We start from the raw sequence: 14718 nt of genomic DNA, 5'->3' as shown, positions 1-14718 counted from the left end.
AGGCGAGGGGCTGCCTACAACTCCCGGCAGCCCTCGAGGTCTCCAGCCCCAGCGTCAGAACTCTGCGCCAGGAGGCGCATAAAGGTCTCTTCAGTTCCCTCTCGCGGGACGCCGGGCGAAGCCCGGGCTAAGGGCGGGCCCGTTGTTGCCCGTTAGTGACCGGTAGGGACCGGACCGGGCCGCCCTTTCCTTGGTTTTCTCTTCTGACATCACCCTATTCTGGTCCTTTGCCATTGTCGTTGTTTGCTCCTCTGCACAGAGCAATATGCCTGGTAGAACCAGGAGTAAAACTAAATCTGCTTTATCTAAAACTAAATCTGCTTTATCTGTAGCCCAGATCACGGGACCTATAGATCAATTTATCTCTCGAACCAACGAGGTTATTGATCAGAGTATTTCCCTCCTGGAGCATAGAGTATCCATGGACCTTGCTAATGCAAGACGCTCCTCGTTGGGTCTTTTGGCTACTGCACCCTCTCCCATACACCAAGCTCCTACCACTTCTATTCTGACACCCTCTGTCACGACGGCAGTTATCCACACAGTTCCGAGTACAGTGGATCTGTCTGCAACCCAATCCGAGACTGACTCCCTTTCGTCAACAGACCTAGAAAACACCCCAGATCTAGAACTATGTCAAACATCGGAACCTCTGGACTCAACCTTAGATAAGCAGCTCCGCGGAGCTAGGGAAGGAGCCATTTCTAAAAGGGGAAATAGTAAGCTACACGGTAACAAAGTGGTCCCTAATACCCCTTTGGAGTCCGGGGGGGGGTCAGTTTGTACAGCTCACTCAACTCAGTATAAATACATCAAATCCCAACAACTCTGTAGCACCTACTATTAGTGTAGAGAATTTTGATAACCTAAACAAAATATCCCAGGTGGGCGGCCCGTGTAGAGTTTGTAATCATACCCCGCAAATTCTAACTACCATTAAAGAGCTTTTTATACAATACTTAAAACCCTTAGAAACTAGTCTGAGGCATCTTGAAACTCAGATAGCAACTTTATATCGTACTCCCCCTTCCGTGTCTACCCTACAACAACCCAAACAAGGGAAGGGAAATTCTACTCATCCAATAAAAGCCCCCCAAGCGGTCCAAACTGGTGTGGGAATTAAGCAGCCTCCAGGGGCCACTCCATCGCTCATGAAATCTAAGCATATCGCCCCACCAGTTCAACCAAATTCCCCGATAGGTGTCCCAATGACTACAGGACCCACTGCCTCGACCCAGAATCCTCCAGGATTGGTTAAAAACACAAATGCAAATACAAATCAACCTACTATCAAAAACCGTCATCCTCATCCCCTAAAATAGAACTAAAATCCTTGGCGACAGCCAAAAAAGGAGCACGATTAAGGCGTCCGGTGCATCTTCCACCCGAGGCATCCCCCTACACGATTATTCTTACAGGAGTACCTGAATTAACTGAGGGTACTAATGAATCTGTTTGGTCACTCAAAAATAAGGTCATTCAGTGGCTAAGTTTAAATAGACCCCTTGAGCCCTGTCATTCTGGTAGGATCTCTACAGTTCGTAGAGTAACCTGGATAGGGGACGAGCGCAAATCAATCCAGGGCGACTGCATCATAGTTACTTGTGATGATCCAACTGCAGTTGACTTTATCTGCTCCTATCCAACTCTGGGGAAAAAAGGCGGTATTGACGCCCAACATCTATCCTTTTTTTACCCTCCACTGAATACACACCAATATTTCCCTACTTCAAACTGGCAATATCCACGGGAAGGACAATGGAATCAGGCTGGTCATAGTTATAGTAATAGAAATAGGCTCAGAGACTGTCAGACTCAGTCCTGGCATCCCGGCAAGCCCCACCAATCCATGGAGGGCTGGCAGAGCTTTCAGACTAGAAACAGATACGATTGCTTGGAAATGGTAGACTGACCGTTAGCAACCATAACGAGTATGACGCAGGCCCCAAAAATCAGGGACGCCTTCTCAAGCCCTGGTCTGCAACTACACCAGTCTAAACCCCAAACCAAATTAGAACTAATTTTATGGCCCAGTAACAGTATTAAGACAGGACCCACCACAGAATCCCCCGATACCATCTTAAATGTAACAATGATTAGTCCCTTAGAGACCTCCATGGGAGCAAACGTTACAAATTCACACCAGACAAGATACCCGGTTATTATTAAAGAAACCCCCGTGATCTCACCAAGGTGCCCACTTATGCGATTTCCTGACTCTCAGTCACCATCCCAGCTAAACGACCAGTCTCACACTGCAGCCCTGAGCTTTTCAATTTTATATTGGAACGTCGCAGGACTGCGTGCTAAGCTGGTATTGCAGCCGTGGCTTGACTCAGTGAGGGAACACCAGTTAGTTTGCCTCCAGGAAACATGGTCAATTATTCCGATGCATTTAATGGGCTATAAAACATTTCATATCCCAGCAATCCAGGGAGCTATGGGAAGACCAAAGGGCGGCCTGGTGGTTTATGTTGCTAATACCTTGCCTACTATATCCATATGTAAGCTAAAAGAATTCCCGAGCTACCAAATACTGCAAATAAATTTTAGCACAGACAGTATCTACATGTTGGTTAATTATTATAATAATTCAGACACAATGGACTGTATAAAAACGTTAACCGAAATTACCACTTTTTTTGAATCTTTGCAAAATGAACTTCAGCCATCTTCAGCACATATAATCTGGGGTGGTGATTTTAACCTCCCCTTATGCACTAACTATAAAAATGGAAACTGTGGCCTACAGGACGAACATGGCAGTCCTCTGTTCCACTTTGCCCATTCCATCTGCGGCAACAAAGTAAATGAGTCCCTTTTTTCCTTGGAGCTTGACTTTGCAAATAATCTAGTAGAACCACAAGTAGATTTTTCACCAACGTTCCATGGTAGAGGACACTTAACCACCATTGACTATATTTTGACCTCTCAGATCTTAAAGGGTCAAGTGACCAATTTCTCTACTGGGACCGACGTTTCCAGTGACCACTTCCCGATCAGTGTAAGAGTTAACCAAAAGAAGGCTAAATTACACTCTATCACTTCTAGCCATCTAAGACAAAATTCCTTGACAATGAATACATTGAATGGCTATACAGTTAAATGGGCCAAGGTGGACCCAGTTGTAATAACGGAGAGAGTTCTTGCAAAAACTAAACCTTGGGTACTTGACTGTTTATCAACTGATTCCTCGCCCCAAACTATCGTGGGAAGCTTCCAGAATATCTTGAAGGTAATTGGAAATGAGTTCTCTGGTAAGTGTATGAAAAATAAATCTACCTCCGAGAGGTGGTTCAACGCAGACTGTCGTAAGGCCCTTTCGAACCTAAAGGAAGCCCTCCATAGACCTATCCGGGATACCTTGGAAATTTCTAATCTAAGGAAACATTACAACACAGTCAGATTGGAACGCAGAAAAGAAATTAAGAAAAACCTCTGGGCACAATTGCATGACAGTTGCCAAAGCAAAGATAGTGCCCTCTTCTGGCAGGTTATTAGATCTCCCTTTTTGGCCGACACCTCAAAGGGACAGCACCTAGACGTTGCAGTCACGGCAGCTGAATGGGTCTCTCATTTTTCCAAAATTTTTGGAAATCCCCCCACGGACCCACTAGGAGAAGATCACAGCGGAGGCCACAAATCAGGAAAGAACAGCTACCCGATTAACTTACATTTCAATCACGCGGAAGTTGCAAAAGCACTCAAGGCGTCTAAACTGGGAAAAGCTCCCGGGCCTGACGGAGTTCCACTGGATTTTTTCCTCCACAACTTCGAACTCTGGTCACCACTACTAACCCAGGTCCTGGCAGCAGCAACATCAGTTGGGCCCGAGAAAATAACATCATGACCGACCTGCAATATGGTTTCCAGAGGGGTCTTGGGACTGTGGAGCAGGCCTTGAATCTTGCCCTTTTGACAGGCAAGTATGTGGGTGCAAAAGGAGGAAACCTCTTTCTCATGTACGTTGATCTCAGTGCAGCATTTGACTGTGTCCAACATTCCAAAATTTGGTCTATTCTAGGGGATCTTGGGGTGGACCCCGCCCTTATAGTTTTCCTCCGTGAACTCTATTCCAACGCCACGGCGCGTGTCCGATTTGGAGTCAACGGAGAGCTATCACCCTCTTTTTCTATAGGAAAGGGGGTAAGACAGGGATGCGTACTGGCTCCCTTCCTGTTCAACCTTTACACCAATGGACTAGAGCAGGCTCTGCTGGAAGGGAGCCAGGACCTACCCCAGATAAGCCATCGCCCTATATCAACCCTGCTATATGCAGATGACTCGGTCATTATAGCTCGAACACTGAATCAACTCCAGAAACAACTTAACAAGTACTGCTCCTTTATGAGTTCTTTGGGTCTTAAAATTAACATAAAAAAGACATTTACCATGCACATTGGTCCTAAGGTCAAGAATCCCAAACCAATCCTGGTGGATAAAACGAGATTGGAAAAAACTTCTGCCTATCCGTACTTGGGCATCCTGGTGGATGACTCTTTAAGTTGGCGACAGGCCACGGCCAGCAGAAAACTTCTCTTCCAGCGAGCAACATCAGCCCTGGTTTCATTCTCGAGGAAGTTAAGAAAACCTGCACCCCCCGAACTCTTGAAAATCTACTACGCAAAATGTCACAGTGTGGCCACCTATGGAGCGGGTGTTTGGGGATATGGTCCAATAGACTCTATTCAAATAATAGAGAACAGGTTTGTCAAATATCTGCTGGCTCTTCCACAAAGTGCTCCGAACTACGCTTCACACAATGAGCTTGGTATGGAATATATCACTGACGCCATCCGTTCCCAACCGATTCTCTTATGGCAACGCATATGGACCAAACCAGAGTGCCATCTGACTCGCTCCCTGATCACGGACTGCTTGGCTTTAACCAACTGGCGCAGGATTCCCTGGTTAGTCTATGTGCGGAACTTTTTTAACGATCTTGGCCGTACCTCTTACTTTGAAGATCCACCTAGCGTAGAGGACATCTCAAGAAAAGATTTAAAGAAGATGTGTATGGACCATTTGAGAGAACTGCGCAACCAAATGGAGATCGCAAAATCTTCGAACTCTCAAATTTGTGCAGTGCAACTTGTTAAAGGTATCCAACCATACTTGAAGTATTATTTATCTAACCACGAGAAATATCTTTTGACAAGATTTCGTTTCAACACCTTCTTCCGTCTAGTTTCCTTTCCAAAAACTCTAAATTGGTCGAGTACTCTTATGAACTGTCCATGTGATGGAGTATCTTCCCAATCAACAATTCATATTATTTTTTTCTGTAAATATTATAAAGCACCACGTAAATTTTGGATTCTCCCACTTCTTCGTTCTTCCGGTCACAGGTTATGTTACCCTGCATTTCTTTCCCTATAGCTTCTGGACTCGGTACATGTAGCAAAGTGCATAGCTATCTTTTTAAAAGCTAGTATCAAGATACGCCCAGCTTATGATTGAATAGACATTTCCACCTTCAAGCTTGTGCAAATCTTCTTAATGTTTTTAAACTATGTTGCAAGCTTTGTTTTTAATTCATTGTTTTTAAATTGTGTACTTTTTATGGTTGCTAACAAGTGGTAATCGAATAAAAGATTTTGATACTGATACTGACTGTTTCCTATATGATTTTAAAGAGTCTACCAAGAAGACAGTACGATCAGTACCAATCACAGACTTCATCTTGAATTAAGGCCATGAAGAGACCTGCAACAGAAACCGCAGTGATACAAGCTAAATAAAGCCCCCAGAGAACTCTCCAGCCTGCCTGATAGGTCATCCTAAGACCGACTCTATGGTTATGCAGTCAGCACAGAGAACATCAAAAAATCCGGTGGCCTCATGTTCACAATCTCCCCCCTCCGATTAAGAGGGCTGTTGGCTGGACAACATTCAGAAAAGATTTTCAGCCATGGCAGCAATAACGATAGGAGCCTCCAATGCCTTAGCTATCCTGGGCAGTTATGTTCACCAAATGTGGTTGGATCTGGCCCACCTTCTGGATTCCTTATCAGAAAATCAGTATTGCAAAACGTTGAAAGAATATCAGCAATATTATCGATTTGTCAGTGTTCAGAGAGATGGCAGTGGCAGCAGTTCTACAAAGACGAGGCTGGCTTAAAGCAGCCTCCTTCCATCGGATTGGGAAGCTTTATTTGGTAAACATGCTGATGAAGCGATGCAATCCATAAAAGCTGACACGGAAAGGGCGCGTGCTCTGGGAATACTACCAGCAAAAAGGATTCACTTCATATCGAGGTAGTAGAGGATGGGGTCAATACTCCTTCCGTGGGAGATACCAATCCTGTTGATACCATCAACAAACACCGGGATATCGCCAACAGTACTCTCAACCGTAAAGGCCTTCAACTGGCTTCCACTTCCTCCGGGCACACAGGAAGAAGACATGCTGCAGATGCTACGAAATGACAGGATTCCTACCGAAAATAGTGACTACAAAGTACCACCAATCACTTGAATGCCTCTACCTCCATCACATTTCAAAAACACTCTTCTCAACTGCTTCACAATTTAGACATCCATCTCCTTGGACAAGTGGGTCCTGGATATTATGAAGTATGGTCACATCCTAGAGTTTCTCCAGAGACCACCTGTCAAAAGATCTCATACAAGCATGTGAATCTATAAAAGACTGTACTTCCCTTTAGGATTCCGCAGCAATCCACATACTTTTGTATATGGCCAAAGTCTGACCATTCAGAGACAAGCTAGCATCCTACCTTTTCAATACTGCATAATGTTATCCTCAATGTCTTGGCATAAATTGAGCAACACTCCCATTCCTCATACTAAAGCTCTTTGTCCCTACATCTATGAGCAGTGATAATCTTCATCAAGCCAAATGCAAATGTTGAGAAATCAAAAGTAAACCATCTATCTGAAAGAAACACGTTAGTTAGATTTCTTACCTTAGAATAACCCCCAGGCGTCAGACTGGAACCGGAAAGTTTTTCGCCAGCAGTACCCCTGCGCGTCGGTAGGCGTCATCTGCAGCTCCGCGTCTGTTGTCGGCATCGTGATCACCAGAATAACGTCGTCGGGGTACTTAGGCGCCGCCCTCAGTTCTTCTTATTTCCACACCAGCAAGCGCAGATCTGGGAATAGCGTACCCTTAGTAATTTTTTGACTAACTTTTTGGACAATTTTGTCTATCTTTTTCGAGTCGACTTCAACTCCTGGTGCCAGTAGGGATGCCCGGTTTCAAGCCATGTGACGCCTGTCACCGACTGATGTCGGTTTTCGACCCCCACCGCCTGTGTCTCTACTGTCTGGGGGCCGACCACGATGACAAGTCGTGCCATGACTGCCGGGCCTTGACGTCGAAAGCTAGGCCGGAGCGGTCCTGCAAGCTCCTTGAGATCCGGCAGTCGGCTCCACGCCTCTCGAGGTGAAAGTCGAGGGACCGGTCGCGGAGCCGCAGTCCTCACCGTTCGTCAGAATCCAAGTCCTCCCACTCAAGTAAGTCGAGGCATGGCAAAAAGAAGTCAGAGACGACATCGCTCTTCTGACTCCCCTCGCCGGTCGGGCGACTCAGCCGAGGGTTCGGGTGGCCCCACCTGCGCGTCTCCGCCCGAGCCGCAGGAGTCTCATCCGGTCCCACACCCCCTGGTCCCTGGACTCAATGCGACTCTGGACGAGATTCGAGACTTCCTCATGGCCATGAGGACTCTCTTTCCGCTGTCAAGGCCTGCCTGCGCGCCTTCGGGCCCCTCAGGTCCGACTGGGGGTCCTAGCGAGCTGACGGCTTCTGCCCCGGAGCTGTCGTCGACTTCGGTCCCGACGCCGCAGGCCCCTGTTGGATCCAGGCCAAGATCCCGGTCGACACCAGTTGACCTTACGACTTCTCCGCTGACGCTGACCCCCATGGTGCCGCTCCCGGTGCCGTCCTCGGACAACGCCGTCCCTGGTTTCAGTCCCGGTCCGGGTCCGGCGCTCGGCACCGTCTCCGGCGTCGATGGGTGAGGCCTTTGCTTATGACCCGGCTCCGTCGTTTATGCCTGTTTATCGGAACCCGGATGAAGGGGAGGACTAGGAGGGGTCTGGTCTGAGGACCCTCTGGCACAGCAGTGCCAGTTAAGTCAGGACTGGGCAGATGAGCTAGGGGAGGCCAGTGGTCTAGACACTTCGTCTGACACTGGTTTTATCTCTCCTCCTTACGTGGCTACGTAGAAGGGAGCTATTTATTCTGTGGTGCTGGCAGGGCGGCCACAGCCCTGGGCCTTGAGCTCCCTGCAGCGGCCGTGAGGACTAAACTCCTCACCGAGGTGCTTCAACCGCCAGTAAGCTCTTCGGAGCCTCTGCTGCAGTTTAATGAGGCCCTCACTGACGTTCTGATGGGCACTTGGTCCAGGCCCACCACAGTCCCTCCTGTGGATCGGAACGTGGCCCGGCGCCACCGCCCAGCCCCGGGCAACCTCTGCTTTCTGTCTGTACATCCCACCCCTGAGAGTCTGGTTATCAAGGCCTCCACGTCCCAGACCGCCTTCCTGACCGCACCACCGGACCGGGAATCTGAAAAGGATGGACCAGTCTGGCAAGAAACTGTTTTCCTCCCTCAGTTTGGGATTGTGAAGCATTAATACTGCATGCCTTTTGGACCGTTACACCCACTGTCTGTGGGATACGGTGGCGGACGTGCTGCCCCAGTGTCCGGAGGGGGCCAGGGCACGGCTCGCCCAAGCTCTTGCTGAGGGGCAGGATGCAGCACAATATTCCATCTGATGTGGACTTGACACCAGGGACTCGCTGGGTAGAGCGATGGCAACGACGGTGGCGATTGGTCATCATGCCTGGCTGAGATCCACAAACTTCTAGGGGGATGTCCAGAGCACTCTCATGGACATGCCTTTCGATGGCCATCGCCTCTTTAGCGACAAGGCGGATAGTGTGCTGGAGCGCTTTAAGGACTCCAGGGCTAAGGCAAAGTCCTTGGGCCTGTCGGCCCAGCGCCAGCAAACTTCTGCTTTTCGCTCCTTTCATGGCCACAGAAGGGGCACCCCGCACGTTTGTCCAGCCACAGGCCGCAGAACCAACCTCAACGTGGTCGCGGACATGCATTCCGCTGTGGCGGAGCAGGGGGACAGAGCCGGTCAGTCCACATCCGCTCCCGCAGCATCTGCCTCAAAGCCTTCCTAGTCCGAGCTTTCATGCCCATTCCACGCCAGTGGGAGGCAGAATTCGCCATCACCTGCTCCACTGTCGTACCATCACTTAGGACAGGTGAGTGCTGCAAATCGTCCAAAGGGGCTACTCCCTCTCCTTCGACCCCTCCAGCCATGCCACCGCAGTACCACCGCATGTCGGGGGATCACTTGCAACCTCTACGGGAGGAAGTTACGGCCCTCTTGGCCAAGGGGGCCATTGAGCGCGTTCCTGGCCCAGAAGTGGGATGCGGTTGTTACTCCCACTACTTTCTGGTTCCCAAGAAGGGCAAAGGGGGCCTACGCCCTATCTTGGACCTCAGGAGCGTCAGCGGCTTCCTCCGGAAGAAGAAGTTCAAGATGCTAACTTTAGCTCAGGTTTTGGCTACCCTAGAGACTGGATAGTAGCGTTGGACCTGCAGGACGCTTATTTCCACATTCCTGTCCTACCGGCCCACCGGCTTTTCCTGCTGTTCACGGGGGGCGACGCGCACTTTCAGTTTACCTTGCTCCCCTTTGGCCTCACCATTGCCCCTTGGGGTTCACGGAAGTGATGGCGGTGGTCGCAGCTCATCTGCTCAGATCAGGAGTTCCAGTCTTCCCCTATCTCAACGACTGGTTGTTGAAGGCGGGCTCACCCCATGCAGTCGTCTCCCACCTCCAGACTTTTGGCCGACCTCCATACGCTGGGGTTCTCCATCAATGTGACGAAGTCACACCTGAGTCCCTCCCAAAAGCTCCTCTTCATCGGAGCAGTTCTGGACTCTGCGCGATTTCGGGTTTATCCTCCCGAGCAGCGGGTTCGGGATATTCAGGCTCTGATTCCAATCTTTCAACCTTTATCCCGAGTTTCGGTTCAGTTGACCCTACGGCTTCTGGTGCTGATGGCCATCCTGTTGGTGCATCACGCCAGGTGGCGGATGCTGGCTCTGCAGTGGGACCTGAAGTTCCAGTGGGCACAACATCAGGGCAACCTGTCTGACCACGTCCTGATCTCAGAGGGCACTGAAAGACAGTTGCAGCGGTGGCTCACGGACCACGATTGGGTCAGTGGCAGATCCCTTCCTTCTCAAACCGGAGCACACAGTGGCGACTGATGCGTCCCTCCTGGGATGGGGGGCCACATGGGAGAGGTGGAGATCAGAGACAGAGAGAGTCCCAGCTCCATATCAATCTTCTGAAGCTGCGGGCGATCTGACTTGCACTGAAGGCATTCTTCCCTCTGTCCGGGGAAGTGTAGTGCAGGTGTTCACGGACAACACCACCGCCATGTGGTATTGCAACAAACAGGGTGGGGTGGGGTCATGGAACCTTTGTCAGGAGGCTCTGCGCTTCTGGACAGGCTGGAACATCAGGGCATCACCCTGGTGGTTCAACACCTGGCAGGTTCTCTGTACGCCAGGGCGGACAAACTCAGCCGTTGGTGCATGATTGATCACGAGTGGCGTCTGAACTTGGACGTGGCGCAAGGTCTCTTTCAGCAGTGGGGAGAGCCACCGAAGAGAACGCGCAATGTCATCAGTTCTGCACGTTGGAGTTTCCAAGGCGGCACTCACTCGGAGACGCTTTTCGTTGCGAGTGGAGTTGCGGTCTGTTGTATGCCTTTCCGCCTATACCACTTCTGCCCAGAGTGTTGAAGGTGATCAGGTGCGACCAGGCCCAAGTCATCCTTGTGGCTCTGGATTAGGCACGAAGATACTGGTATCCCGAGCTACTCAGTCTGTCAATCGAGCCCCCGATTCAACTGCCTCTTCAGGAGGACCTTCTGTCGCAGCAGGGGACGATCCTCCACCCGAACCTGTCCAGCATCCACCTCCATGCAAGAAGATTGAGCGGCGGCAGTTGATGCCATTTGACTTGCCTCCTGAAGTCTGTGATGTCATTCTGGCAGCCAGGCATCCCTCCAAAAAAACGGTATATGCCTGCAGGTGGAACACATTTGTGGCATGGTGCACAGCAAAGGCTGTGGATCCCCTTTCCGCCCATCTTTCTGAGGTTCTCCTCTTTCTTCTTTCCCTGGCCCATCAGGGCTCTGCTCTGGGTACCATCAAGGTATATCTTTCATTTGTTTCAGCCTTCTTGAGGCTTCCTGATCAGCCTTCTCTCTTTAAGTCCCCCGTTGTAAATAGATTCTTGAAAGGCATTACCCACATGTTTCCTCCTGTTCCTTTCATAATGCCTCAGTGGGACTTGAATCTGGTATTAACCTATCTGATGTGTGCACCGTTTGAGCCACTCCACAACTGTCCTCTTTGTCTTCTGACTCTCAAAACTGCTTTCCTGGTTGCCATCACCTCTGCCAGAAGAGTGAGTGAGCTCCAGGCTCTTTCCTCTAAGCCTCCTTTCCTCTCTGTCCATCCGGACAAAGTTGTTCTGAGGACTCGTCCTTCTTTTCTACCCAAGGTAGTTACTGCCTTTCACATCGGCCAGACCATTACCTTGCCCACCTTCTTTCCGCCTCCGCATCCTTCGAAAGAGGAAGAGAGGCTCCACCTTCTGGACCCAAAACGTGCGCTTTCTTTTTACTTGAACCGCACACAAAAGTTCTGGGTGGATGACCAACCTTTTGTTGGCGACGTGGGCGATCAGAAGGGACTGGCGGTGCACAAACGGACCATCTCTCGATGGGTCGTTTTGTGCATCAATGTCTGTTATTCCTTGGCTAAAAAGGATCCTCCCGAAGGGCTGCGCGCCCATTCCACTCGGGCCACTGCGGCTACTACTGCCTTGGGACGGGGAGTCCCTTTGCAGGACATTTGTCAGGCAGCTACGTGGGCCTCGCTGCACACGTTTGCCAAGCACTACTGCCTCGACAGTCAAGTTCGGAAGGATGGCTTCTTTGGCCGTTTGGTTCGCCAGGACTTCCTGGTGTGACCTTAGTTCGCAGACCCACCACCGGGGTTGGTATTGCTAGGGTATCTACTCTAAGGTAAGGGATCTAACTAACGTGTTTCTTTCAGATGCACAAATGACTTGCCTTCGGTAACGATCTATCTGTAAGAAACATTAGTTAGTTAGATTCCTTACCGCCCCACCCATCCTCCCCGTTCTTCAAACCGATATCTAGGGTTAAGGTCATCCCCTTTCAGGGCCCTAGTTTCATGGCACCAGTGTCAGTTTCTTGCATGGCTCTGTGTTCTGGCGCGGAAAGCTATGTACAAAACTGACGTCAGCGCGCGAGGCCAGTGTCTAAGTGCTCCGATGACATCATTCTGGCGATCACAACACCGAAGACCGGCGCGGAGCCGCAGATGACGCCTACCGACGCGCAGGGGTACTGCTGACAAAAACTTTCCGGATCAAGTCTGACGCCTGGGGGTTATTCTAAGGTAAGGAACCTAACTAACTAAAGTTTCTTACAGATATATCGTTACCGAAGGTAAGTAACTTGTGCTGCGGTGCAAATGACACGTATTGTTTCTAGGAGTAACTATGCTGGGAAACAAAAATGTGTTTTGTTGACTTATTGTAGAATAATTATGTTTTTGTTTTGTTTTCAAGCATTTTTTTGAGATAACGGATGATCAGTTTGATTTCCATACATACTGTATGCGAAAGATGACCCTGCGTGCCTATGTTGATCTCCTGAGATTAGAAGATGTACTCAGGCAGCATGCTTTTTATTTTAAAGCTGCTCGATCAGCGATCGAAATCTACTTGAACCTGTATGACAATCCCTTGACCTGTGAAAGTAAAGAGCAAGAAGTCAATTCAGGTAATATTTTATGATATGCCGCTTTAATTTGTGTGTTGAAAGATGCATCATCTGTTATCGTAAAGATAGACCCAATATTAATATTGTAGAAGGGGACATTTTGTTAAATGAAATTAATCTTAATATTCACATTACAGTCAACAGCTTAAAATGAAAAAATACCACAATGTTGATGCATCTACTTGTCCAGCACAGGATCTTTCCCAGATTCATAACCTTTGGCTGGTCCTTGAAAACTCCACAAATGTAGTATATTTCTTCTCTCTTTTTGAAGCTTGCTCCTTAAAACTGTGAACCTAAATAAAAACTCAAATCAGAACAGAAGCACTGAATAAAATGCTTGTCTCTTTAAAAAAAAAAAAAAAGCCTACAGTCAGGCTTTTGTCAGGATTAGTTTATCCCTGATGTAGTCAATTTACTTTGTAATTTTTGTTTTTTACTCGGGAGACCAGAACTTTAGAATGCACTTGAAGTTTTGAATATTTTTTTTCCATTTCAGAGGCATCCTTTTCACTCATTGGAGGATTTGTCAATGTCTGGTTGCCATTCTGTACCATGTTCTGAATTAAGACTGGTTTATTTTTCCTGCCTTTTGCCAACCTGGGCTTATCCAGATATTACAGCCAATATGATAGCAAAGTGTCAAAAACGATTTGGCATTTGAGATGCCTAAAAAAGCTGGCTGCTGAGCATGACATTGCAACTGGCATACTTTGTTTGAAAAATAAACAAATGGCTATTGAGAGGGAGACCGCTTTTCTCAGCCCAGTACTCCAAAGCCTTGCAGCCTTTTAAAATGTCTTCCCAAGCTAGGCCTTCTGGAAGTGCCATTAGGCCTTGAAGGGATTCTGTCCCTATAGAAAACGACAAGAGCAGTCACTGCTCACTCCTCTGCTACTTAGGGCGCGGCCTCCATACCTCCACACTATGGTTTATTTGTACGATCCTCCCAATCTCTCCCACGCCATGGTCTTCTCGTCACCAAGATTTCTGATGGCGCCTTGTTGGCTCTGTGTGATGCTCATGCAGAGGGCTCAGTTTGGGACTTGCACACTGTTCGCCTCAGCGGGGAGATCTGAATCTAGGGGAGCCAGTCCAGCCCAAGGAGTCCTCCTCCTTTAGGCATATGAGTCATTCTGGACCCTCTTCACAGACGGGGTGAGGAGATGACAATAATAATGAAGATGAAAATATTGATGTCTGCCTTCTCCAACTTTACAGCGTGAAAAGGATTACTTAGGATTAATTTGACTTTTCTGCTATCTTAAGATTTTCATACGAATCAAACTACTTTTTCTAAATCCTGGTACTGTAGATAAGTGTACCCCCTCAATTTACTAGGTATGTGGACAGTTTAAAAATACTGAATTTGGAGGGCTACGCCTCTCATACCATCTAGGAGACCTGAGAGATCAATATCTTAACAGACTTTTTATAGATCTATTGTGGGGTGAAGTAATTAACGTTACTCTGAATTTAACAGATCTAAACCTGGGATATAGCGCAGCTACAAGTAACTTTCCTTTCTTTGAGATCACTTACTGGAGAAGAAAAGTGAGTTATCTGTAACAGTAGTTCTCCAGTGATGGATTCTTCCCCAGATTCATAAGCAATTTTCCTTATATTGTACATTTTATTTGCTGAACCGATTCTTTTGAAAAAAGGACTGCCCTGAATTCAGCCATATTGATTGCTAAAAGAATGCACAAAAGGCACCTTTTCAGTGCCTTACATTCAGATGTGCTTTTTAGGTTTGGGTTTCAGATGTATTTTAGCTATTCTCTAAAATACAGGTAGTGTGAGCAGTAGCTCCTCCCAGAACAGTATTCGTCTCTCACCTTA

The 14718-nt window shown here is 48.3% G+C and overlaps 1 protein-coding gene across 1 annotated transcript in view; it reads left to right on the top strand.

Moving 5' to 3' along the window:
* Positions 1–14718, top strand: part of NAA16 (N-alpha-acetyltransferase 16, NatA auxiliary subunit) — a 587644-nt gene that overhangs the window by 437580 nt on the left and 135346 nt on the right. Inside the window, exon 14 of the mRNA XM_078657379.1 lies at positions 12663–12876. Coding sequence (XP_078513505.1) covers positions 12663–12876 — 214 coding nt within the window. The remainder of the gene's footprint in view (positions 1–12662; positions 12877–14718) is intronic.

This window comes from Lissotriton helveticus, chromosome 8 (genome assembly GCF_964261635.1).
Source record: "Lissotriton helveticus chromosome 8, aLisHel1.1, whole genome shotgun sequence".
Lineage (NCBI taxonomy): Eukaryota > Metazoa > Chordata > Amphibia > Caudata > Salamandridae > Lissotriton > Lissotriton helveticus.
The sequence above is the reverse complement of the archived record's forward strand: the minus strand, read 5'-3'. Positions and strand labels throughout refer to the sequence as shown.